The sequence below is a fragment of the Ruditapes philippinarum genome, unplaced genomic scaffold, assembly GCF_026571515.1.
Source record: "Ruditapes philippinarum isolate M1 unplaced genomic scaffold, ASM2657151v2 ctg6116_1_1_1_1, whole genome shotgun sequence".
In the NCBI taxonomy this organism is placed as follows: Eukaryota; Metazoa; Mollusca; class Bivalvia; order Venerida; family Veneridae; genus Ruditapes; species Ruditapes philippinarum.
Window position 1 is genome coordinate 124,491 of NW_026857527.1, and position 27,889 is coordinate 152,379.

Here is a 27,889-nt window from a genome sequence, read left to right on the forward strand (position 1 = left end):
GAGCCTGTTCATAGACGGTACTGGAAATTGCAAGTAACCGTCCACGCCCCCTAGCACCTGCTTAGGCAGAATTCAACATTTAAACACTAAAATGGTGAACTTTTGAATTTAGAAACATCCGCAGATGTGTTATCAGTTATCAATTTTCCCCGATATTTCAGTCACAGTCGTGGTTAATCGTCAATATATTAGCCAACTGTAAAAGATGGCTGCGCCCTTGCAAGAAGACGATGACGAAATTTTGAAGGACGATTATTACTCTCTTTTGAACATTTCAAGACAGGTATTTTTCGCTTTATAATAGTTTGCAAATATGTTTTGGATAACAATGAATTTGCATGATGTATGCTAACGATATTGGAGCGAATATCACTCGGCAATTGGTGTCGGCGTTTTGAAACTGAAACTATAATCGGATGTAAAACGAATCGGACAAGAAGGTACATGTACTGTACTTAATGTCTACATCTACATCTACATTGTACGTCGGCGCAATCACACTTGATTATGACGCGACGGGTGGTGCTAGGTCAAGAAAAAGAAATATACAAGAAATGATAGAAAGTAAGAAGAGGTTGGATAGTACAAAGATAGAGATATAGACAAAAAGGATTACTGGAGGTTACGTACCACGGAGGATACGTACCAGGAGGTTACGTACCATTTTTGGAGGTTACGTACCACTTATATATTTTGGAGGATACGTACCATATATATAATTTATATAAAATACAAATAATATAAAGCATAACAATTATAAAAAAAGACCGAATTTTAAAACTTTATTATTACTTTTTAAAAATCACATATGAGCAAGTAATTAATATAAATGCAAACGTTTTATATATGAAAATTATGATTATCACACATTCAGAAATGAGTAATCTAACAAATCACAAACAAATTGCAAACTATTGACATATGAGTGAATCAGTGTGGTATTAATTATTTATCACAACTCTGATCCGGCTTTGACGTGTAACTCAAACTTTAAATGAGTGAACTCTAATAAACATATAAATATACTGCAATTCTTGTAGATATCACAACTGTAATTACCTTTTTAAAAAATACTTGTTAATTGTGTATTGTTGTTTCATTTCAGAGCGTGTAACATAATTATGTGTTTTTATATATGAGTCTGTAAATAAAATGTAACCTGCATATGTACTGTTATCAATTATATTGTCTTGACTTTTTCAGTATATTATTATCATATTCAGTGAAAAGCGTATAAATAAAAAAAATAATACTATAAATGAAAAGTTTTTTTTTTTACATTTACCGTGGTTTGTTTCATGTACTGTTCATTTCAGTTTAGTGCATGTAATTATATTAGTGTTATTAATTATTTTCATCGTTTGTTCGTTTCAGTTTTGTGTTGTAAATAAAACTTGTTTATTATCGTTAATTGGTTTGTTCTTTATTCTTTTATATTCATACATATTTAATCTCATTACAAAATTAATACAATTTGAACAATAAACCTGATAGTTTCACACCTTATCCCTTATTATCACTTTATTATATATTTCTTTAGTGGTACGTAACCTCCAAAAATGGTACATTTATGCAGTGGTACGTAACCTCCATGGTACGTAACCTCCAAATTCCGACAAAAAGTATGGCCAGCTATATTTCGCCTCTTCAACCCAAACCTCTCCGGTTACGGTGGCCGCTGCCGGCACAGCCTTGGATATCACTAGTGGGTACTTGTAGCTGGGCCCCTAAGGCGACTTAGAATGTGAGGGCTGATAGCCCCTGCTTGAAGGATACCAAGTCAGGAGCCTCTGCAACGGAGGCAGGTAAGCTGTTCCATATCGTGGCTGTACGAGGGAAGAAGGAGTTCTTGTAGTACGATGTAGATGTTGATGGTAGATGGAACTTCACATGGAGTGGTCACTTCTAATGTAATATTATAATAATATGAAAGTAGGAAAATTCTTGCCCAAATGATATTTTCCGGTGGCGAGGGTAAACAAACAAAACACACAAAAAGTAGGCAAAGCCTATAAACAGGAAAGTCAGATAAGAAATTTCTTTCATTTTTTAAGGTGACATTCAGTATTTCATGCCACATTGCTGTTTTCAGTCAGAACACCTCAATGTTTATTCTTAAAGCGAAAAGTTGCAACTGTTGATAACAAATACTTTCAATGTCAAATTCACATAGGGTGCCTACATGTATCCTACATTTGCCAGTATGAGTGACTAACATCATGCAGTGATTTTTCTCACTTAATTGGGAAGAGGCCTGAGCCTCTTGATTTTTGGAAAAATTATCGCTACAATTGCTGATTTGGGAAGTAAAAAAGCTGGTTTAAGTTCAGATTTTTGGGAAAACTGCATGATTTTAAAGAAAATTTCAATTGGGAAGAGGCCTTTTTTCGGAGTCTGTTATATAAGTAGGAAAATCACTGACATGTCATATATATACTAATATGAAATTAGGCAAAGCCTTTGAACGGGGAAGTCAGTTAAAAAATCATTTATTTTTCCGTTTTAAATGTGTTTCATGCACCACTTCCATTTTCACTCGGAACACTCGATGATTATTATTAATCCGAAAAGTTGCGATTGCCTGTTATTGGAATACCTCACCTTTTATCATTGAGTTACATTGTAAATGGCAGCGCCCAACTAAAACTGACACTAAAAATTTCATTGATAGGTATAGAATTCTAAATATTTTTTAATTGAATTTTATTTGTTTTTCTTTTAAATATACACGTGTAGTCACTATAGCTTGGCAAGCCAAAGCCCGGGCCCGCTTCGCGGTCCCGGCCTTTGACTTCCCCGTATTAATACAAGGATAATTCTGGCTGTATGGGTTCAAACCATGTCAAGGGCACATTGTTTTTATGATCCCCAAAAAATTTCGGGGGAGCATATAGTCGTTGGGTTGTCCGTCCGTCCGTACAAACCAGAGCTACATTGTGGGCTTTGGTCTATTGTTCTCATAACAATAGATGTCTTTGATGTCATTCATTCCGTTTCTCTTGTAGAGTTATTTTCTGCATTGTGGGGTTAATAAGAACAAAAGGAATAAGGAAAGAAAACCCCATAATGTAGCTCTGGTAAGAATGTCCGTCCGTCAGTCCGCCTATGTACGTCCGGAATTCGTGTCCGGCCCATAACTTTGTTATTTGAAGTCAGATTTAAAACTATTTCACAGAAATGAACACCATATTGAAACGACGTGTCACGCGCAACATTTGGGTCGCTACCTTGAAGGTCAAGGTCATAGCATAATCTTGAGGCAAAATCGTGTCTGGTCCATAACTTCATTATTTGAAGTCGGATTTTAAAACTATTTTACATAAATGATAACCATATTGAGACTATGTGTCCTGCGCAATATTAAGGTCGTTACCTTGAAGGTCAAGGTCACAGTATGACCTTGCAGCAAAATCATGACCGGCCCATAACTTCGTTTTTTGAAGTCGGATTTTAGAACTATTTCACAGAAATGATCACCATATTGAGATGGCGTGTCGCATGCAACATTTGGGTCGCTACCTTGAAGGTCAAGGTAACAGTATGACCTGGCAGCAAAATCGTGTTCGGCCCATAACTTCGTTATTTGAAATCGGATTTTAAAACTATTTCACAGTTATGATCACCATTTTGAGACGGCGTGTTGGGCGCAACAGTTGGGTCGCTATCTTGAAGGTCAAGGTCACAGCTTGACCTTGCAGCAAAATCGTGTCCCACCCATAACTTCGTTATTTGTAGTCAGATTTAAAAACTATTTCACAGAAATTCTCACAATATTGAGATCTCGTGTCGCGCGCAACATTTGGGTCGCTTCCTTGAATGTCAAGGTCACAGCATGACCTGGCAGCAAAATCGTGTTCGGCCCAAAACTTTGTTACTTGAAGTCGGATTTAACAACTATTTTATAGAGAGGATCACCATATTGAATCGACGTGGCGCATGCAACATTTGGGTCGCTACCTTGAAGGTCAAGGTCACAGCATGACCTTGCAGCAAAATCGTGTCCGGCCCATAACTTTGTTATTTGAAGTCAGATTTTACAACTATTTCACAGAAATGATCACCATATTGAGACAAAGTGTCGTGCACAACATTTGGGTTGTTTTTACACTTTGAACTTTGTCTGTGAAATAACTCTGTGTTAATAGGTATACCTTCCTGTGTCCAAAACCTATTCGGGGAGCATCACCAGGTTCAACCGGCTCTTGTTTCCTTTAGCAATAAACTTTACATTCATTGCAAAGTACTGGTGGGTTCCAGGAACAGATTTGAGAGTGTGTCTAATATGAAATTAGCCAAAGCCTATGAACATGGAAGTCGATTAAAAAAAAATGTTCAGTTTACCTATTTAAAAGTGTCATTCAGTATTTCATGCACCGCTTCACTCGGAACACTCAATGATTGTCATTTATCCAGAAAGTTGTGATTGTTCCTTTATCGGAATTATCATTGACTAACATTGAAAATGGTGGTGCCCAACTAGAACTGACACTGAAAATTTCATTGATAGGTATAGAATTCTATATATTCTTTAATTGTTTTTCATTGATTTCCTTTTAAATATACACCAGTGTTTTTTTTCTTTATATAACTACTACCCTAAAACGGTACTTTTCCCAATAGAAAATAAACATTAAAATTCCCAATTTTCAATTTTAAATTCCCAAAATGGCTGTTCAAAATGCCCACAAGGCCAAGTGATTTTTCTAAAATCATTTAAATCCAACATATTCATATAAATCACCACTCAATAGTTCTATCTGGACAGTAGAAGCTGTTAGCTATCTTTATTCATGATGTCTAATCTCATTTGTAGCTGAAAAAATGCATTAAAAAAATTCCCAATTTTAGTCAAAATAACACATTTTTTCCCAAACAGTCTTGTACCGGCACCATTCCCAAAGTAGAGGAAAAAAACGCTGTACACATATAGTCTATTGCCTGGCAAGCCTAAGCTTAGGCCAGCTTCCAGGTCCTGGCCTTTGACTTCCCCGAATAAGCTTATAGCTTCCTAATAACTAAACTAAAGTAAATTTTGAATAAACTAGATACATATAATCTCAAATAAATTTGATGGTATTAACTCTCATAAATAATAAATTTGAAATAGAATTTCTTTTTGTAAAATTTTACAGGCGACCAAGAATGAGGTGAATCAGGCATATAAACAACTGAGCAAAATCTACCATCCAGACAAGCACCAGGATCCTGTAAAGAAGAAAAATGCAGAACTTCTCTTTAGTAAACTTAAAAAAGCACACGAAGGTAACACCATTATTTAAGGATATACTAGGCCGTCCTTAAAAAAATGTTTGTTTGCAGTAACCCGACCCAGAATTTTCAAGGTGGGTAGGTAGGTCAATTTTTTTTTTATTGAACTGTTCTCCCAAATAAACATGGAATTTCAAAATGCTGGACAATTTATGCTTTGATAATTTGGTAACAATTAATAAATTGATAACTGAATTCTAATTTAATAAGAACTACATTTTATTTCTTCTATTAACCTTAAAGCACAAGGCATAATTTTCTGATTCAAAAAAAAAAAAATTAATTATCCAGACCACGAAATAAATTTGAGTAGGGGCAAATTTTCTGAGTCGGTCGCGTTACTGCAAACAAACATTTTTTTAAGGATGGCCCTATGCCAGTGATTTTCCTGCTTATATAACAGACTCTGATAAAAGGCCTCTTCCTGATTGAAATTTTCGGTAAAATCATGCAGTTTTCCCATATCAAACATATCATACAAGTAATGGGTATATATCAAAATACAAGTGGAACAACATATTTATTACATACATGTATATTTTCACATTGTATATCAATAAATAAATGTATGTCAAGCAAAGTGAAGCCTAAACTCAAAAGTTCAGTAATTCTTAATATTGATTTTAAAGTATAATAATTGACTAGTTGGCTATGATGTTGGCTAAAATATAGCATGAAATTGGTTTGTTTTGTGCGTTAGGAGGAATATTGTAGGATTTTCTGAATTGTTCATCATGATCTAAACATCAAATCTGTCCATTCTTGCATACATTAATTTCTTTGTATTTAAGTTATTATTTAATGTTATGTTTTCAGTGCTGGTTGATGAACATAAGAGAGTTATATATGACTTGTATGGGGAGAAAGGACTAGAAACGTATGGTTTGGAGGTAGCTAGGCAAATCTGTTTTATTATTTTGATGTATTTTTTAACATTCAATAATCCTATGATTTTAAGAAAAAGTTGTTTCTTTATCAAAGCCAATACTATTGAAAACAAAATTTGATTTTGTTCTTTTTGCAATTTAACCAACATTACAAATGTTTTTTAGCTCACCTGTCATGAAGTGACATGGTGTGCTTTTGTGATCGCTTTTCGTCTTGCATCCGTCTGTAAACTTTTACTTTTATCAACATCATAAACCACTAAGCCAACTTCATTCAAACTTCACAGGAATATTCCTTTGGTGGTCACCTTTAAAAATTGTTCAAAGAATTTAATTCCATGCAAAACTCGTTGCCATGGCAACCGAAAGAAAAAAACTTTATAATCTTCTTTTAGAAAACCAAAAGAGCTAGAGCTTAAATATTTGGCATGAAACATCAACTAGTCAGTGCCTACCAAGTTTGTTCAAATAAATTCCCTGGGGTAAAAATTGGCCCCGCCTAGGGGTCATTGATTTTCCTTATTTGTAAATAGTAAAAACTTAAAAAATCTTCTTTTAAAAAACCCAAATAGGTAGAGCTTAGATATTAAGCATGAAACATCTTCTAGTGGGTGTCTACCAAGTTTGTTCAAATAAAAGCCCTGGGGTTAAAATTGGCCCCACCTCATTGGGTCATTGTTTTTTTCCTTTATGTATATAATAAAAACTTACCCTTTATGTATATAGTAAAAACTTAAAAAATCTTCTTTTAAAAACCCCAAAGAGCTAGAGCTAAGATATTTAGCATGAAACATCTTCTAATGGATGCCTACCAAGTTTGTTCAAATAAAAGCCCCTGGTTTAATTTTGGCCATGGCTCAGGGGCCTATATACAGATGAGCAATTTCAGGGCCATCATGGCTCTCTTATTTATTGATCCATTTGATATAATCATATTCATTTCTTCACAAGACTAAATAAGACAAAGTATTAAATCTGATGCTGCTGGTAGCAACTAGATCTATCCATGTAGTTCAGACAAAGGTCAGCTGGCACATATGCATGGACATATAGTCTAATCATGGTCTGCACTGGATGTGTCAGCTGATCTTGGTCTGCACTGTTTGCTATTCAGTCAATATATTTTTTTGCAATTTTTCGTAAAAATCTTGAATGACTATTATTTCTGTAAAAAATAATTAAGGTTATAATAAACAAACAAATACGAATATAAAAACAAATTGCCTATTATGAAATTCCTTTTTTTTAAAGTTCAATTAGAGTTTTTAATAGTAAAATGAAGATTTACATGATGCATTTATTTTGAAGGTTGTGTCTAGAACAAAGACTCCGAGTGAGATTATAGCCGAGTATGAAAGGTTTCAACAAGAGCAGGAGGAAAGAAGGCTACAACAATTTACTAACCCTAAAGTATGCTAAAACTTTCTATTCATTTTAAATAAATATATTAATGTTAAAAGGTTATGAGTTTGAAAAAAGTTTTCAAAGAAATTAAATGAAATAAAATATTGAAAGTTTTTTTTGGAAGGTGAAGTAGTTGGGGTTTATGGCATTATGGTGGATATACAACAGTATATATTACAAAATGTTGCTGCATTCTTCAATCGCCAGGTTTTAAGATTTTAAAAACATGCATATTTTTGTTTTGGCTTTGGCTTTTCAGTGACAGCAACATTGTTAAGTTGATATGTTGATTTTACAGGTATATTGGTGGTTAAATGCCACAGGTGCTTTTCTGAGAATCATTTCAGAACTGAAAGGACACCTTTAATTTTTCTGCCTGTATGATAATTGGATTGTACATCCTAACATGAATGATATTGAAGATTAATGTTCTTAGTGGGATTCAAGCCAAAAGCAATGGTAGAAAAATTATTCCAACTCTAGGACTGTATACACTCGGCAAAAGAGGCTTTTTACTAATGCTTAAGATTAGATAAAAAATGATAAATCATTTAAAGTTCATCATTTAAGCAATGTGTAGAGCCATGTCAATCACAGTTGGCTAGGATTTCCCACACGCAGAAATTCCCTTAGGGATTTCCAAATTTTTGTAAAGTGATTATAAATATACCTTAAATTTGACAAAAATGGGAATTAGTGGGAAATAATACATATTTATTTCAACTTAGTGTTTAATTGTTTTTGCATTTTTGTTTTCAGACAAATGCTGTAATAGTTGTGAATGCCTGTGAACTGTTCGAGTCATATGATGATGGTGAAGATGATGATTATGGAATGTAAGATTTTTCACTTAAAAGTTGAAATTGTAGACAAGCCTGTGATTTCTTTGGGGAATAAAAGAAGACTTTTGACCAATGACAGCTTTGGTTGTAATATGGATAATGTTTCAGTCATTTTAACAATGATTTTATCTAAATATGATATTGTACTTTTTTTTGACCACGACTATTTGAAGAATAGTGAGAGCTATTGTAATCAAGTCTGCATTTTGGTGTCATTGTCAGTATCACACTTTGGTTAAGTATTTTGTGTGCAAGTTAGTATCTCAAAAACTGTTGAAAGGAACGGGTTGAAACTGCATACACTTGTTCTCTGTGAATTTTTAACATGATGGGCTTATGTCAAATAATTCGGAGTTAATTTTTAGCTCGACTATTCGAAGAATATGAGAGCTATTGTAGTCGCCCCGGGGTCGGCGTCCGCGTTGGCGTCTGCGTTGGTTAAAGTTTTTTGTAAAGTCAAATATCTCAATTATTGCTTGAGATATTCAATTGAAACTTACAATACTTATTTATAGTAACAAGGTACATCAGATTGACAAGTTGGATAACTCTGCCTACAATATTGACAGAATTATGCCCCTTTGGAACTTAGAAATTTTGGTTAAAGTTTTTTTGTAAAGTCAAATATCTCAATTATTGCTTGAGATATTCAATTGAAATTTAAAATACTTTTTTATAGTAACAATGTACATCAGTTTGCAAAGTTGGATAACTCTGCCTGCAATATTTGCAGAATTATTTGCCCCTTTGGAACTTAGAAGGTTAAAGGTCTTCAAAGATATTTACTTGAAACTTTACACATGTATTTAAGGTCATAATTTGAGGGTCATACATGTATGTCATTGACCAAGTTCCATAACTCTATCTTGCATTAAGGCTGATTCATATCCCCTTTTCTACTTAGTCTCTTGGTTAAAGGGACTCCACTGAGGTTTTTTTGACATGATGGGACTGAAAATATTTTTTCCAGATAATTGTACCATTTGATGTAGGTTTAGACCACTAATCTTTGTGCAAAATTTCAGATCATTGGCGCACACCGTTTTTTCCGGAATAAATATTCAAATTGTAAAAAACTGGCCCAAACTGAAAAGCGTTTTAAACGCTTTTCACTCAAATTAGGCTAAGAAAAGCATAAAAATACGATTATCAATTTATTTCAAAGTATATTTCTTAACTATCTTTGCAAATATTACTGTTTAAAGTGCCCCAGCTCATTTAAGTAAGAAATTCAAATGTTATGTTTTTAGACTTTTAAACCTCAGTGGAGTCCCTTTAATGTTTACATGCAAGTTTTACATATCTCAATAACTATTAAAGATATTTATTTAAAACTTCACATATGCATTTAGGGTCATAATTGTAGGTCACTGACAAAGATCCATAATTCTATCTTGCATTTAGGCTGATTTTTCTCCCCTTTTTCAACTAAGAAATTCATGGTAAGTTTTGCTTGTAAGCTGTTATCTCCATAACTACTGAAGGGTTTGTGCCTTTTTTGGGACAATTTTATGCATTCATAATAATAAAGCAGTGATTTACTTGATAAAACATCTTAATAACAAGCCTTTGTACCTTTTCTGTCAAATTTATGTATTCATAGGTAATTAGTATTATTATACTCAATAAAACACCCTTGTGACATTACCTTCCGAATAGTCAAGCCAATACTGTATAATTAGACTCTCTCTAAGGCCTATAACATGAATTTATAAAAAAAATTAGCCCTTTTGTGAACTTAAAAAATTTAACATTATCAAGGCTCTTTTACTATCAAGCACTTAGAATAGTCGAGCGTGCTGTCCTACCGACAGCTCTTGTTACATGTTATACACCCTTTCTTACTGAGAATAATCGAGCATGTTTTCTTATGGACAGCTTTTGTTTAAATTGACTTTTGGAAAAATGGTGGAACAAGCCTTCCTATCAGGGCATTGGTGTTAGCATTAGCAGCTTTGGTTAAAGTTTTGTGTGTAATTTCTAGCACAACTTCATACCCAATCAGGGGCATCCATGGTTAAAGGTTGTTGACTTCAAACCACTTGCCCCTTAACGCTATGGGTTCGAATCCCGACAGGGACTTTGTATTCTTTCATGTGATGGAGCTATCCAACTAGCTTATGGAATGTTTATGGTTTTACTCAGGTGCCCGTTTGTGCCTGAAATAATGCAAGGAAAGGCACCTGAGGTCTTCGTCCAACAGTAAAGCTGGAACATTGCCATATGACCTATACTCTGTCAGTGTGATGAAAACCCAATCAATCAAACAAACACACTTGATCAGTCCATGCATATTCATACATGTGTTTGAAGGTCAATGTTAAAAATCTATAACTGCATGCTCTCCTGTTGGCAGCTTTTATTATATTCCCCAGACTTAAAGGATAAAAATTAAATTCTTTCCTTAATATATACATTTTAAACACTACAATATATAATAAATTTCAGGATGGAAAGGATCCCCAGTATAGGTATCAGTTCAATGAATGTAAGTCAGTCAGTTGATTGCCCTTTAACTAGTCAGAACACTGCTATACTGCGCTGGAATCTTGCCAGCGAGAATGGAAATGGTTCTGGGATATTTGCTGTAACTTGGAAGAGACTTTTGTCTAGTAGAGGCTCAGTAGAAGTAAGTGACGTGTATGTTTGTTATAGGATAAGTGCCAGCATGTATCATTTATCTCAGTCTTAAAACTAGGAATATATTCCAGCACTTTTCTGTTAACAGTATGTAAATATGAAGGAATTTGTCATGTGTGATTTTTATTTTTTTAACAAAAGGGAAAATGAAGGCATGTGCTCTAGTTTACATATTAATTTCTAAATTCAATCAAAATTGTGATAAGGGCATGGGATCTTGATCATTCATGAATGAATTCCTTACTCCTGTTACCAATTAAAGGTCAGAATTATCACAAAATTTAAATTTTTTTCTTTATTTTCATTAATTTAAGTAATTTACATAATAGCCTCCGTGGTCGAGGGGTTAGAGTCAATGACTTCTAATCCAGTTACCTCTCTGGCGTGGGTTCGATCCCCGGGAGATGCTTTGGTAGTTTAGCGCGGAGGAAGGTAGTCTAGTACTTGTAGTCTAGTACCTCTCCAGGAACGATGGTTAGGAAACTGCCCACCTATATGACTGAAATACTGTTGGGAAAAGGCGTAAAATGAAACAAACAAACAAACATATAGTTTAAAAATAGATGGAATCCATTTTAAAGGAAGTGAGTCCACCCACTTAGATAAATCAGAAAAGGATAAGTTTTGTGATTCAGGGGTCACTGGGTTGATCCTCGAGGGGCAGACATTGAGTGTAATAGTCATGTGTCTCACACCATTGATTCAGAAATCATGCAGGATTAGTAGGCGATCACTTGTGAAACAGTTTGAAATGACTGGTAGTTATCTTGTAAATAATCTGCTTAGTTACCCAAGAAAGCTAATTAGATTTGACTAAAGATGTGTTAAAATCGGTATAAACAACAAAAGAAACAAGTATCAGTATGTGAAGTGAACTGATGTATATTATTTTCAGGTGGAAACAAGTTTCGGTTCCAGATCAGGGGTATCTTTCAGGTTCTCACGGCATTTCTTTAAAAGTTTGTAAGTACTGTTTTCTGTATGATGTTTTTTCTTGACCTTTAAATATCAATGTTTAGACATTGAAATCTTGGAAAGGAGAGCATAATTAATTGAAAAATATGCAGATACAGGGAGCATCAATCAACTTTATCAATATCTATCTACTTCTTAGTGTAGTAACAGGTTAACACCTATAAAATTTAATAGGAGTTAACCTGTTACTGCACAAATGTGACACTTTCTTGTGAACTGGAACAAACAACAAAAGAAAATTAAAAAAATGAAGATATACTTTTATTTTATCACATCATCAGTAAAAATGAAGGGCTGAGTCTGATATCCTGTTGGGGAACAAATTATTGTGCTGTCAATCTGACTTTTCTTTCTATTTAGAAAATGATGCACAGTTTGTCTGGTTTTTGTACATACACATGTATTTCATGCACATGTCACATGAACCCAAATTAAATTAAGGGTTAAGGGCAAGGTTTAGGGTCAGTCAGAAAAAAATACAACCCAGAAGTCTGTCCTTTTCATGTTAGATAGTATGTATAACTATGACATTGTAGAAGCAAGATTTGTGTTGTTTTAATTTACCTTTGTTATAATTTGTTTGCAGAATATTTAACTTCAACACAAATTTGAAAGTATCAGAAAGGGGTATTAAACCATCTGTCAACACTGGTACGTATAGTTTTCAATTTGTTCCCAATTTTAAGATGACCTTCCAGTAATATACATGTTTTTCACATTTTGGTAAAACTTGATTAATATGCGCACTACAGTAAAAAAAGAAATAATTTCTTTAAATTTTCCGCGTTTAAAAAAATATAATTTAGAAAATCAGTTTTTTTCTTTAATGTGAATTGTTATATCTGCCATTGTTTATGATGATGATGTAGAAATATCCCACTGTGTTGATCAAATGTCAGTCACCTATGTCTAAGTATTTCCAGCTTGCTAATCAAACTATCTAAGTTCCAGCCTTGTGCATTGTGTTCAAGATGTCATGTCTTGAAAGTTTTTAATAAATGATTTTATCTAGAGATTTTCTCTCTGTAACTTATTTCACTCTTCATTTATGCTTTCCTTTGAGAATGTTCAAATTTTAGAAACAAAAATAACCATTTTAATTGTCAAAATGAATGATAACGAAATATTGTAAACCTTGCCATTTTTAAAAACACACAGGCATTATATTGTACATGTAAATGTTATTACATTATTTCAGGTTTGAGTTACACTTTCGACAGATACTGGCAAGGAAGGATACGATGGAATATTTTAGCACCGTCAAACCTTAAAACATTATTAGTTTACCACTCAGAAACCCAACAGGTGCTCTTTGAAGTTAATGTAAGTGTGCATTGAAAAAAAAAAAGGGCCGCATCACGACAAAACCAACATAGTGCGTTTGCGACCAGCATGGATCCAGACCAGCATGCGCATCCGCGCAGTCTGATCAGGATCCATGCTGTTCGCTTACCAATCCTTTTACAAGTAGAGAAAATTAAAGCGAACAGCATGGATCCTGATCAGACTGTGCAGATGCGCAGGCTAGTCTGGATCCATGCTGGTCGCAAATGCACTATGTTGGTTTTGTCCTGACGCAGCTCATTAATCATATTTAAAATCACATGACAGAATCTGAAATACTATGTGGGGTTCAGACGTACAAGAACCTTTAAGAAAAATGTTCCTTCTGATAAAGTTGGATTGTTTGCTTGTTAATTATGTGTCAGATGGTAATTCATGAACAGTTATTATTGTATTTTGATATTGAAATCCCTTAAACATTTAATGGACTGTTTCAAATTTCAAATCCATTACATTAACTCATCAGGTTTAAGTTCAAATTCAGCTTGCATACTTTTTAATGCTACAGAGGAATATCTATTGCAGAAGGTTAAATAAACATGCAAATTATAAATCAAAGGTTGTCAGCTCTACCTTTTGCACAAAATAAATGCACTGAAATTTCAGTACTCCTCTTTTATGAACATTACTGGTACATGCTTTTTTTTCTTCTTCTTTTTTTTTTTTTTACCTCAAATGTGTTATAGCCATACCCCCAGTGGTCTTACTATCAGTCTGTCTGCTAGCTAGTTAACTTTATGGTCTGCACTATACTTTTTATACTGAAGGATATTTATTTTGCTTGGGTAGAATGTTACAGAACATCTCATGAAGAACCCATATTCCAGATACGTATCTATACATTAAAAGTGACAGTTCAAGGTTAGGCCCCAGTTACACAGAAGGTCGGTCCCCAATCGGTCATTTAATTTTAAATTTACTCGCTGTTATGATCAGTTGTCATGCGTGATTTTATTTCTGGTTTTCTGTGTAAACGGCCATCGGTGACAGAAAGCAAACTCAAACGGGGTTGGATCGGTAATAAAAATGCTGAAAAACTATCGGTTGTTATCATTTGTTAATCGGGCGTAACGCTGATAAATCGGTGTTAGCTAGTCATCAGTGGTTAAACACTTTCCGTCAGATATGGCCGGTGATTCATATTTGGTTATCTTTGTCCAATCGGCTATATCGGTGATTAAGAGCTTGCATATCTCGTGATGTAGGTTGCTGTCGGTTATTTGTAAAATATTTTCACCGATCGAGAATTTTAAAAATCCCAATCAGTAATTTTTCGCAGATGAAACTTATCTTTCCCCAATAGCAGTTGATAAGTGGAAAACAGGTGATATCAGTGTTAAATACGTTCACCTCATAATTTGGCTAAAAAAACTACCGATCAATCACCGATGGCTCTGTGTAACTGGGGTGTTAAAGGCCTGAACCAGCAATTTTCTGTTCCCTGTATATTTATTTTAACTGTATTAGGCTAATACCTGGGTGAAATGTTTATCCAATTGAGGAAATGTGCAAAGTATACTTCAGCTGGTTGTTTCTAGCAACAGTTTTCATAATCTGAATTTGTATATAAGTGACAACATTTATACATATATTGTTAATGGCATGGTTAAGGATTTATCTTTACTTTAATGCCATGGTTTAGAATAAACTACATGTATTTGTTAATGCCACAGTTTTGGACTTACCTTTGTGTTGCTGCCACAGTTAAGGTTGTATCTTTAAGTTAATGCCACTGTTAAGGACTTATCTTTAGTTAATGCCACAGTGCATGCTAGATAATGGTAATATTTGACAGTTATTTTGAGTTTTGATTTATCTTGACATGTTTTAACACTATAGGGTAATAGCTTAAGTATCTTAAAAGTGTCAAAATGTATTGAATTTTATATTTTTCAGTTAGGTATTCAGTACAGTTATATATATACATCATACACCAAAAAGTTCAAAGAACACGATGTTTCAACAACAGTTAGCTTAAAGTAAGTATAATATTTCATAATGAATAATCAAAATGATAAATAAAAAAAATCATTTTGTCAACATTGTTTAGTACATTGCAATGTTTTAACCTTTAATCTGCTGACAGCAACTTATTCTGATTTTGCATCCAGTGCAGATGAAGATCATCACACACATCTGCACTCTCTATCATGGTCTGCCAGTGCACAGTCTGCTGTTCAGATACATGTATATAGCTAACAGATAGGTAGAAGTTTCATTAATCTGCATAATTTCTTATTTCTGAAATTATGCAATAGGAGCGAATACAAGAATATTGTGTTCCTGCAGTTGTCATTTTTAGCTCATCTGTTTCGAAAAAATAAATAGAGTTATTATGATGGCTGAGGTGGTGGTGTTGCTTCCTTAGTGCAAAAACTATAATGTAGTGCATTATTCAAAAATTTGTGAAAAGATATCAATATAACACTGGGAAAACTTGCTTAATCATGATGACGTGTAGTTTTTAGACAAGGGGCATAATTCTTAAACAAATATTTTCAAAGATAATCATATGCCCCTTTTTAACAGACAAGCATTAATACCACATTGGGTGCTCTTGTTTTAATCTAAATAGTGTTTGAATTAGTCTTCAACAAATGCTGATAATTGGTCAGTTTGCTGCTTGCTCCATCATAGTTTTACATGTTATAGCAAATCTGAAACATGTAAAATGTTTGAGCAGTGCTCATGTCTTAATGCAATGTGATTGTGTATTTGATGTATAATAATTTCCTTCTGAAAACTTGAATTCAGTGTTCATCAAGGCTTTATATGATTTAGAAGTGAAAATTCATATAATCATTATAAAATGATTAAAGTTTTCATGTTTTGCTACATTTTCAATGTTGTTGTTGTATGTTTTAGAGCAGGGACATTTGGTGCAGTAATAGAGTATGGTATAGAGAAAAAAGTGACAGCATTTAGTAATCTAGGAGCAACAATGTCTGTTGGATATCCTACTGGAGTTACAATTGCTCTTAAGTAAGATGAGCTTGATAATATTTTTTATATAACTTACATTAAAAATACAAATATATTTATACCTGGTGTACAACATTGTTTGGCCCAAACATTATTGTGGGGCGTCTGTGGCCGAGTGGTTATGGTTGTTTACTTCAAACCACTTGCCCCTCACCGCTGTGGGTTCCAATCCCGACAGGGACTTTGGATTCTTTCATGTGAGGAAGCTATCCAGCTAGCTTACGGAATGTTGGTGGTTGTACTCAGGTGCCCGTTGGTGCCTGAAAAAATGCACGGAGGGGCACCTGAGGTCTTCCTCAACCAGTAAAGCTGGAACGTCGCCAAATGACCTATACTGTGTCTGTGTGACGTAAAACCCAAATCAAACAAAAATCAAACAAACAAACATTATTGAAGCATAAATGGAAGCATTATCAAGTAAGTGAATCACAGATAGTCTTATATTTCCATATTATATTTTTTACAAAGGCAAGACTGCAGGCAGTTTTTAATAAATGAAAATATAACAAATTGATGATAATGCGCATTTTTATCTATGATTGATATCATCATTTGTAGCAGTCATGTATGTCAGTACGTATGTTGTGAATATTAAGACTGTCCAATAAAAATCAGTGTTACAAGTGTGCGATACAGTGAAATAAATATAGGATAGAGATAAAAAAAAAAAAAAGCTTTACTTGTGAACTGAAAATGTAACTGTGTCATGTTATGTAATTTTCTGCTTGTATATATTTCAGTTTATATAGCGGCAGTCATACTACATTGTATGAAAAAATACATGTGTGCAATATTATTGAATAAATTTAAGAAATTCAAAAAATGACTATCTTTAAAGTGTAAATCAGTCATTTTACATTAGATTCAGCTTGTATATACATGTATATTATATTTCAGGTTAGATAGAGGTAGTCATACTATGTTAATGCCTATAAAGTTATCAGATGAGGTGATACCAAGCTCTATATTGTACGGTACAATCATTCCTATAGTTACTTACTTTGCTGTAAAGAAATTAATTGTTGATCCTTTCCTGTCCGGACAAAAAGAAAAGTAAGTTTTATATATACTTTAGAATAAAACATTTATTTTGGGACTATTAAAGGTGGTAGAGGTATTAATTTATTTTTATGCTCCCGGAAGGGAGAGCATATATAGTTGCTGCTTTTTCTGTCTGTACATCTGTCTGCATTTTCTTGTCAGGGACATAACTCTGAAACTACAAGTTGTATCAACAAGAAACTTTGAAGGTAGCTGGATCTCAATAAGCAGATGTGAAATGCATAAGAATAGTAACTTGCCTAATTTTGGAGTTACAGTGGAGCCTTGCTAATCTGAACCCTTCTAATCCAAAATCCTTTCTTATCCGAACGCAAGTGGCCGGTCCAGATTTTATTTGTTCTATTTTCAATAGTAAAAAACCTTTCGGATCCGGAACCTGTCTACTCCGAATTCCGGACGATTTTTTCAATTTTTGTTCTCATTTTACTCTTAAATTTACCACTTGGATCCGAACAGATTTTGCCAAATGTCACACCTTCATTCAAAATAACAATTAATTGCGCATCTTGCATGTGTAAACATACACCAAACTGATAAGTGTTATTTCGCTTGATTTATTGGTGAACGTATGATCTGCAAAGGTGTGAAAATTACACTGAGCTTGCCTTGATATCTTCTATAATTGCTTAATTGATTGTTTTTCGTCAGCTTCTATAAATATTTTTATATAATGCAATAGAAATATCTTTTAATCCTTTGTATAGGATTCAATGATACGTGATTAAGTAATGAAAATTAATGGAAACTGTCAGTGAATTTGGATAGTCGCTGAATTGGATAAGAGTAAACAACAATTGACAAATGCTGATACGAATATCTAATCATGTCTCAGCTTCCTGTTTATCTTACCCTTGAGAACATAATATTTTTGCTTATTTATTAATTTTTATTTCTTTATTTTTGTATTCACATGTATTAAAATGAACAATAAGAGACTGCAAAAATAAAATATCTAAATTGCAATTTCAGATGCATTCCTGTTTTCTTTCCTTAAACTATTTTGCAAATAACATGAAAAAAAACCATGTAGAAAAACCTCCTAATTTGTTAACCTTTCTAATCCGGAAACCACACTAATCCAAACTTTTCTTCTGGTCCCGACGAGTTGGGATAAGACAGGTTCCACTGTATTACTCTTTTTTCATGGGACATAAGCTCTGTTTGGACAAACTACTTCTCTGTGTCCAAAACCTATTCGGGGAGCATCACCCAGTTCAACCGGCTCTTGTTATGTGTGATGCAAGGTCATAGTGTTCCTATTGTTTTGATGACTGCATCTGTTGTCAAAATTATGTAACAACATAAATAAGCTTCAGTGCAACAGGTGCTGGTGCAACATGGACACTCTCCTTAAAAGTTAAAACAAAAACTTGATAAACAAAGGTGATATTAAGATTATGGCTACTAGTATTGTGCTGATCTGGATTCACTATTTATCACGCCCGTTTAACCCACAACGAGTGAAAAATGTCCATCGGTAAAAATGTTGTGAGCAACTTCCGTTCCTCATTGTGAGCACCCATCTATGACGTGTGGCACGATAAACAAGGTGAGTTTTTCACACATTTTGAAGATTACAGACATTTATGTAAAAATATCGGAATGCAGTTAGCTAGCGATGTGTTTTCCAAGTATGTACATGTAAAGATATTGCCTGTTGGTGGACAATTTGATGGAAATACTGTGCGACGCAGTCACTCGGGGTAGCAGGAAAACTGGAGACAACTTCTCTTTGGACCTGATTTAACATTGAAAACATCGATTCTGGTGACGTTTTGTGCATTCTAACCGAAAACAGATGCCCACAAGTCTTCAGCGTAAATTATTATCTGAAAGTTTTCATAGAAACGAAAAAATACCCTTTTTTGCTTTAATCCTCGTTGTGAGCACCATAACCTCGTTGTGAGCAAGACCAGCGCAGTGCTTGTCTTGTTTTAATATGTAATTCAAATGGCGAGAATACAATTTTCAATCAACCAAAAGCAATCAAAACGTTTTTGTATAATAGTTTTTCTTTGCAATAGTTCTTCTTTTTCTTTTTTTTTTGAAAATTATTCTTCACATTCACAAGTCATCAGATTAACAGAAGAACTAATCAGTGGGGGTAAATCAGGTATTTTATTTCGTATACTCTAGTGTGGCTCGAGTGAACATCACGGGGAGTTTATGAATATTTCAACAATTTCACAATCTGTGTGATACACATACATGTGTTTATCCTGAGATGAAGACTGACCAAGTTATGTAAAACAAGAACTGTCACGGTAAGTTGACAATGCCCCCGAAATGGTGCTTTGTCCTTTGATTTATGGACCAGATAGATTATTTGTTTTTGGACAATAAGATCTTCAATGTGGAGGTCATTCAAGGTCAAGGTGAAATAAATATAGGTCAGTTGGAAGGTCTTGTCCAAAGAGGCATTGTGTCCAAATATGAATTAATTCCACATACTAATAAAGAAGTTATGACCAATGTTAAAGTTTTTATATTTTCTAGGTCATTCAGGGTGCAAGGTAAAAAAATCAGTTTGAAGGTCTTGCCTAAAGGGGTGTTGTGTCAAAATATGAGTAGAATCCGTATACTAATAAGGAAGTTATGACAAATTTTTAAGTTTTTGGACAATTTGACCTTCAAGGTGAAGGTCATTCAGGGGTCAAGGTCAAAAGAATATAGGATAGTTGGAAGGCCTTGTCCAAATAGGTGTTGTGCATAACATTATGCCAGGACATTATGGCCGACTTAAATGTTTTTGGACAATTTTACCTTCAAGGTAAAGGCCATTCAGGGGTCAAGGTGAAAAAATACAGGTCCGTAGGAAGGTCTTGTGCTAAGTGATGTTGTTTTCAAATATGAATCAAATCCGTTTACTAATAAGGAAGTTATGGACAATGTTAAAGATTTCGGACGGATTGACGGACTGACAGACGGACAGTTCAAAACTAATATGCCTCCCTTTGGGGTATGCACAACGTCTTGCAAAGAAATGCTGCTGTGCAACAACGTCTTACTTGCTTTGGTAGATTGAAAATTATATTCTCGCCATTTGAATTACATATTAAAACAAGACAAGCACTGCGCTGGTCTTGCTCACAACGAGGTTATGGTGCTCACAACGAGGATTAAAGCAAAAAAGGGTATTTCTTCGTTTCTATGAAAACTTTCAGATAATAATTTACGCTGAAGACTTGTGGGCATCTGTTTTAGGTTAGAATGCACAAAACGTCACCAGAATCGACGTTTTCAATGTTAAATCAGGTCCAAAGAGAAGTTGTCTCCAGTTTTCCTGCTACCCCGAGTGACTGCGTCGCACAGTATTTCCATCAAATTGTCCACCAACAGGCAATATCTTTACATGTGCATACTCGGAAAACACATCACTAGCTAACTGCATTCCGATATTTTTACATAAATGTCTGTAATCTTCAAAATGTGTGAAAAACTCACCTTGTTTATCGTATCACACGTCATAGATGGGTGCTCACAACGAGGAACGGAAGTTGCTCACAACATTTTTACCGATGGACATTTTTCACTCGTTGTGAGTTAAACGGGCGTGATTTATACTTGTCAATATTTTTAGTACAAATCCTGATAGTAATATCTTGACATGCGGATATTTAGGCAGTTAACTTTCAGAGGGTCAATTGTTCTACAAATGTAACTCATTTGCTGAAAAGGAAGCCAAAATCCAGGGCCATTCTGGGTCTTTTAAGCTGGAAAGTCAGGTCTGTTTATGACAATTCATGTAGTATTCAGCCCCGAACATCATCATGGATGCTAAGCTGAGCTTCTTAGGCTGATTTGGGAACTTATGACTGTGTCATCTTCACATATCTCCTAGTAACAAATAAACAATTAAACAAACAGTCTTGAAATGGAAATTTTTAGGACAATATGGTTGACAAATGAGCCATGTCACGACAAAACCAACATAATGGGTTTGTGACCAGCATGGATCCAGACCAGCCATCAGAATCAATGCTGTTCGTTTACCAACCCTATTACATGTAGAGAAACTGATAGCGAACAGCAGTATCCTGATCAGACTGCGCAGATGTGCAGATGCGCAGGCTGGTCTGGATCCATGCTGGTGGCAAACCCATTATGTTGGTTTTGTCATGACGTGGCTCAAATGAATCATTGATGATATTTCAGAGAATTGGTGAGAAAGAAGCAGGAACAGAAAGAGAAAATACAACAGAGAAAGCGGGAAGCACAAGCTTTGGTAAATATTAGTATCTTAACAATTAAATAAAACTGCATGTAAGGTCCAAATTTTTCCTAGTATGCGAAACTGTTGGCATGACATATACATTTGACTTACAGGACTGTTTTATAAGAGTTCAACTGTATTGTACAGAAGTTCAGCTGTATTGTACATAAATTTGTATTTTACAGAAGTTTCACTATATTTTACAGAGTTTTAACTGTATTTTTTTAATAGAAGTTTGTCTGTAATATACTGATGTTTGACTACATTTTCAGAAACTTGACTGTATTTGACTGAAGTTTGACTGTATTTTTACAGAAGTTTGACAGCAATTAAGAATACAGGAATTTGACTTAATTGACTGAAGTATGGTTGTATTTTACTAAAGTTTGACTATATTTTACAGATAGAGCTTATGAAGGAATCTGTTGATAGGAATATAGAAGTTGAAGAAAGAAGGAATGGTTTAATTATAATAACAGCCATATATGGAAAACTCTCATCCTCCACTGATGAGTAAGATCCTTTATATACCTCTTGTGTTATATACCTTTTCTGTTATATGCCTTTCCTGTTGTATACTTTTCTGTTATATACATTTCTGTTATATGCCTCTCCTGTTGTATACTTTTCTGTTATATTGTACCCCTTGTACCTTTGTTTGTTTGATTTTACGCCTTTTTCCAACAGTATTTCAGTCATATAGGCGGGTAGTTTCCTAACCATCAATCCTGGAGAGTTACACCAGTACTAAACTACCTTCCTCCACGCTAAACTATCAAAGCATCTCACGGGGATCAAACCCACGCGAGAGAGGTAACTGAATTAGAAGTCATCGACTCTAACCCCTCGACCACGGAGGCGGTCTTCCTCTGGTATCTAAATGCCTCTTTTGTTATATACCTATCCTGTTATGAGTTATATACCTTTCCTGTTATATGTCTCTCATGTTATAGTATACCTTTCCTGTTATATGTCTCTCTTGTTATAGTATATCTTTCCTGTTATATGTCTCTCATGTTATAGTATATCTTTCCTGTTATATGTCTCTCATGTTATAGTATATCTTTCCTGTTATATGTCTCTCATGTTATAGTATATCTTTCCTGTTATATGTCTCTCATGTTATAGTATACCTTTCCTGTTATATGTCTCTCATGTTATAGTATACCTTTCCTGTTATATGTCTCTCATGTTATAGTATACCTCTCCTGTTATATTATACCTCCTGTTATAAACCTCTCCTGTTATACACCTCTCCTGTTATATACTTCTTCTGTTATATGTTAACTTGTCAAGTTGTGTGCACAGTATTTATTATGTATGTACAAATTGTTTGTACATTACAGAGACCTACAAACAGAAGATTGTATAGATGTGACTGTACCATTACAAGCTCTAGTCAAAGATTCAAACCTGATAACTCCTGAAAAAACATCCAAGGTATACATACAAATAACATTTGAGCCACGTCACGACAAAACCATCATAGTGCGTTTGCGACCAGCCTGGGCATCCGCGCAGTCTGATCAGGATCCATGCTGTTCGCTTACAAACCCTATAACAAGTAGAGAAACTGATAGCGAACAGCATAGATCCTGATCAGACTGCGCGGGTGTGCAGGCTGGTCTGGATCCATGCTGGTCGCAAACCCATGACATGACACGGCTCATTTGTGTAATAAGTGTTTAAACAGGCATGCCATCATTATGTATTTTAGTCTTCAAAACTGGGCCTTTTACAGCTATATGCATGTATATATTAAAAATATTGTAAAATAAAAGTTGGAATCATTTTTTTCCAAAGTGGGTGTTTGCAGTTGCATATAAGCATAAAGTCTGATTGAGAACTGTATGATATGTGCAGATATCAATGTGCTTCTAGTAATAATTCATATTTTACTGAATGTATGTCCAGGATATTTCCACTTACTCAAGATATATACTGTTAACATGCATTTGGATATAGTCCGGCTACTGTGAAAACTATATTTTATAATTTCACTGTAAAATTATCAAAATATAATTTCACTGTCCACTGAAAAGTTTGTAATAAATGCTATATTATTGCTATTTATAGAAAGATAACTTAAGTTTCTATATTTAATATATGCTATATTGTTTCTATTTATGTTTTCTTTGTATTATGAATTCTATATTGTTGCTATTCTGAGTATTAAGTGTGGTTTCTATGTTTTAATTATGCTATACTGTTACTATTTATAGAGTGATATCCCAGGATTCTATGACCCATGTATAGGAGAAGAGAAGAAGTTGTATATAAAATACAAGTTTAGGAAGACGATTCATCATACAACTGTAGATGACATGGAGAAAGTTAGAATACCACAACAAAGTTTGTATCTTTTTATTATTTCACACTTTATATTAATTATAGTCAAAGAAACTTAAGTGTTAAAACCATGTGATGTTCTAAATGAAATCTTTATTGGATCCAATCTTATCAATTTAGCCACACTTCTCGGTTAATTTTTATGCCCCTGCCATAAAATGGCTGGGGCATATAGTGTTACCCTGTTCCGTCATTCTGTTATGATCAGTTTCCGTTCATTATCTTAGTAACAGTTGCACATATTCAACTCAAATTTTACATATGGATATAATATGAGAAAATACAGGTCAAGTTTTAATTTGGTCATGGTCTGATGATTTTTGACAGTTATGCCCCTTGATGAAATTTTCATTTTCTGTTCATTATCTACCCAACAGTTGTACACATTCAACTCATATAGATACTTCAAAGGAATGGGCAGGTCAAGTTCGTATTTGGTTATGGTTGATGATTTTTGGCATAGTTATGCCCCTTTTACTTTGAAACTAATATGAAATTTTCAGTTTCTGTGACAACACATTTCTAGTTCTTTATATAACTACTACCCGAAAGGCACTGTAAAGGCACCCAATAGAAAAAAGACATTAAAATTCCCGATTTCCAATGTTCAAATCCCCAAAATGGCTGTGCAAAATTCCCACAAGGCCAAGAGATTTTTTCTCTGAAATCATTTAAATCCAACATTTTGATATAAATCACCACTCAATAGTTCTAACTTGACAATAGAAGCTGTAAGCTGTCTTTATTCATGATGACTAATGTTATTTGTAGCTAAATAAATGCATAATAAAAATTCCAAATTTAAGTAAAAATAACGCATTTTTCCACAATCAGTCTAGTACCTGCACCATTCCCAAAGTAGAGAAAAAACCGCTGTTTCTATAATATCTATATCAAATGCATATTAAAGTGCATCTTGCCTTATTTTTATTCTTGTATACTGTAAAATCATTTTTATTCGTGGGGCACGAATTTTCGTGGTTTTCGTGGGTAGGTCAATCCACGAATTTAAGATCCCACGAACTTTTATCCCAACAAATACTTCTTACCCAGTCTTTGTTTTATATATTACAAACATGCGTCGGCTCTTTTCCGGCCGATATTTTGTGAAATGGATGTATATACAGACAGATAATCAGGTTAGTGACATATTAAATCCGTTTACAATATCTAAGAAACTTGAAAGAAAACTCGATTATATGTCCTCAATTTACTGTCACAAATGTCGCATATACATACTTGATCGTTGTAGTCTACTAGGACTTGATTGTGTCAACAAGAATACTTAACATAATCAAGTAAATATGGGAACCCAGGCAGTGCAATAACTAGCGCTAATAAAAATTGTCAGTTTGCTCTTATTTATTAAAAAAAGTCTTTGATATAAATGTCGTAAGTACACAAAACTATAAAAAAATACGATCGCTAAAACAGATTTATTGTACATTCTTTTGTCGTTTTAAATGATCCAGTTTATATAAATTTTAATCTGTATTTGTGCGAAAGCTATTCCGTCAACATCAAAGACGCCACCGACTTTTACAAGGTATAAAAGATCCACACATACTCGTGTTATTTACCGAGATTAATTTATATGCATGTAAATTTACACAGTCGCTGTGACGTTGCGTGTAGTTACTGTCAATATGTTAGACCAATTCAAGGTGTAACAGGTTAAAACCTGTCACGTGTCGTATAAATTATGCGATGTTTACATCGTCGAATTACAGGGGCAGTGTGTATATCATGTCACATAAATGTGTTAATTGTAGTCAATTATCGGCAGTAACTGTGCTATATTAGTTATGCCCAGAGGCAAGGATTAAATTTATTGACAAGCGCTGTGTGACAAGTAAAGATATGTACATGTTGTAAGTAAAAATGTTCGGCGATTAAGTTTAAGATTATTTTGCATTAGGTTACTGATTTTTTTTAACAAGAAAACGAAAATCCACGAATTTAAGAACCCACGAAAATGCCCTTTTTGATAAAACCACGAAATTTCATGCCCACGAATTTAAGTGAATTCGCAGTAAATGCTATCCAAAGGTATAATCAGGATTAGCATGAGGGTCGTATGCACTATGGAGGTAAACTATGACAGTGCTTCAATTAGCACCTGTTAGAATAGATTGACCAACTTCAGATAGATTTAAATGTTTATATGTGCCTAATTCCTGTCAAAATCTTTGAGGATGAATATTTATGTAGTAATACTAGCACTGGCTATATATACTCAGAATAATAGTATTTATCCAGTGTTACATGCCATGTTTTACATGTATATTTACACAGACTTATAGTATCTTGATTTCTACTCTGTATGTAACATTTCATACTAATAACGTCAGGAAAGTGTCATGTTATTATTATTGAATCTATTCCAGGACATTTAATGCGTGAAGAAGATTTACCTCCCTTTATAAATGAGCCAGATGAGACGTGATGCAGGACGTGGATGTGTAGCTAGATAGAGTGGTTGTAATCTGTTACTGTTTTAACAATTCACAGTGTGCCAGACCAAACATCACCATATACGTGTTGTCATACAGCAGGAAAATAATATCTTGTTCCCATAGTTTCACTCTTGGGGACACCGAGCTTAAATAGACTTTCATAGTAAATCACATTTAAGTCTTCCTGTGCGAGATTAAAACACCCATAGCTCATTCATAGAAATTTTTTCTGAGTTTCTATTCTGCTTTCAAAATGATTTTAGTTATGTGATACTATAAACACTGAAAGTTAAAAGGAATGAGAAACATATCTATATAATACTGTGTGTTTGTAACGTTTCTTTTTGTTGGATAATCATGAGGTCTATATAGTTTGATATACACGGCTGCTGTCAATTTATGAAGAAATCATATATTGTTCCTGTAAAAAGGAAATTTGCTGTATTATAAATTTGTTATAAAGATTTTTGACAGGTTATATGGCTGTATATAAACAGCTGTTTGCAATATAACCCTGCCGTAGCAGCTTGGGATATATTTATATACAGATAACCATTTATATCGGGCCATATAACCTGTCAAAAATCTTTATAACTAATAATATTTATAGAGGGTGGAAATTTTATCAGCATACTTGATAGTTATTTATTGCGAATAGTGAAGTACAGTCAAACCTGTTGAAACCAAGCAATACAATTAGTCATATCTGTTTGAGATTTTATAACTTTTCTATATGCTAACCAAGCAAAGCAGAACTGATTTTATGATTTTACATATGTTGAAAGAATTTGTACAGTTGACCCTTCCTGTAACCAGTTATAATACATATGCTATTATTTATAACTTTTAATAGAATTTATTATCAAAATACATGGTAAAACATGTAATAAATGTAATGTCGTGTCGATTATAGAAGGGCACTGCTTGATTTTTTCAGTAATTTTGACCTAGCCTGACATTTTTTGTTTTGTTTTCTCAAAAATTGTTGCAAAATTATACCTAGTGAAAACCTAGTGAAAACCCCAAGTGACAAAGCATACTTAAAACTATATCATGGTTTTTGATTGTATTAGAATTTTTTCTATGACCAAGTCTCCTTTCTTAGAAATTTTGAAGTTTGACTTCTAAGATGTTTGCATAATAATATATGCATGAATGTATTGTAGGCAAAGGGAGTTTTGCTAGCATAAAAGGTTTATTAAAAGTCCTGTATTAGACAATGTACAGACTCCAGTATAGAATATATTTTCAGTATTTTAAATGTATATCATGTATATACATCGAGGGTTGACTGCAAAACTGCAATAACTTATATAACATAAATAAGGACTTACAACAGTTTTGCAGTCAACCCTCGACATGTAATGTGTGCAGACTTTGATGCAATTTTTTGATAAAAACTAGTTTAATAAAAATTTGTCTAAGTGTTGCATATTTTACTTGTATTAAACTTTTTATAGAAATTGA

At 33.9% G+C, this 27,889-nt stretch overlaps 1 protein-coding gene across 1 annotated transcript; it reads left to right on the top strand.

The window, feature by feature from the left end:
- Positions 1-140: 140 nt before the first annotated feature.
- On the top strand, positions 141-27,889 carry LOC132750088 (dnaJ homolog subfamily C member 11-like). The gene is made up of 17 exons (XM_060740026.1): positions 141-283; positions 5,133-5,262; positions 6,085-6,158; positions 7,464-7,565; positions 8,319-8,395; positions 10,850-11,030; positions 11,937-12,004; positions 12,603-12,667; positions 13,215-13,339; positions 15,257-15,339; positions 16,226-16,342; positions 17,240-17,395; positions 21,560-21,629; positions 22,021-22,130; positions 22,964-23,057; positions 23,840-23,969; positions 26,354-27,889. The coding sequence occupies exons 1-17, from the start codon at positions 206-208 to the stop codon at positions 26,410-26,412; spliced, it is 1,719 nt and encodes a 572-aa protein (XP_060596009.1). The 5' UTR covers positions 141-205; the 3' UTR covers positions 26,413-27,889.

Bases quoted from the DNA above. Each gene is read 5' to 3' on its own strand.
- LOC132750088 (XM_060740026.1), top strand. From the start codon at position 206: ATGGCTGCGCCCTTGCAAGAAGACGATGACGAAATTTTGAAGGACGAT. The intron at 16,343-17,239 runs GTAAGATGAGCT...ATTATATTTCAG, and splicing joins GGAGTTACAATTGCTCTTAA to GTTAGATAGAGGTAGTCATA. The intron at 22,131-22,963 runs GTAAGATCCTTT...TGTACATTACAG, and splicing joins CTCTCATCCTCCACTGATGA to AGACCTACAAACAGAAGATT.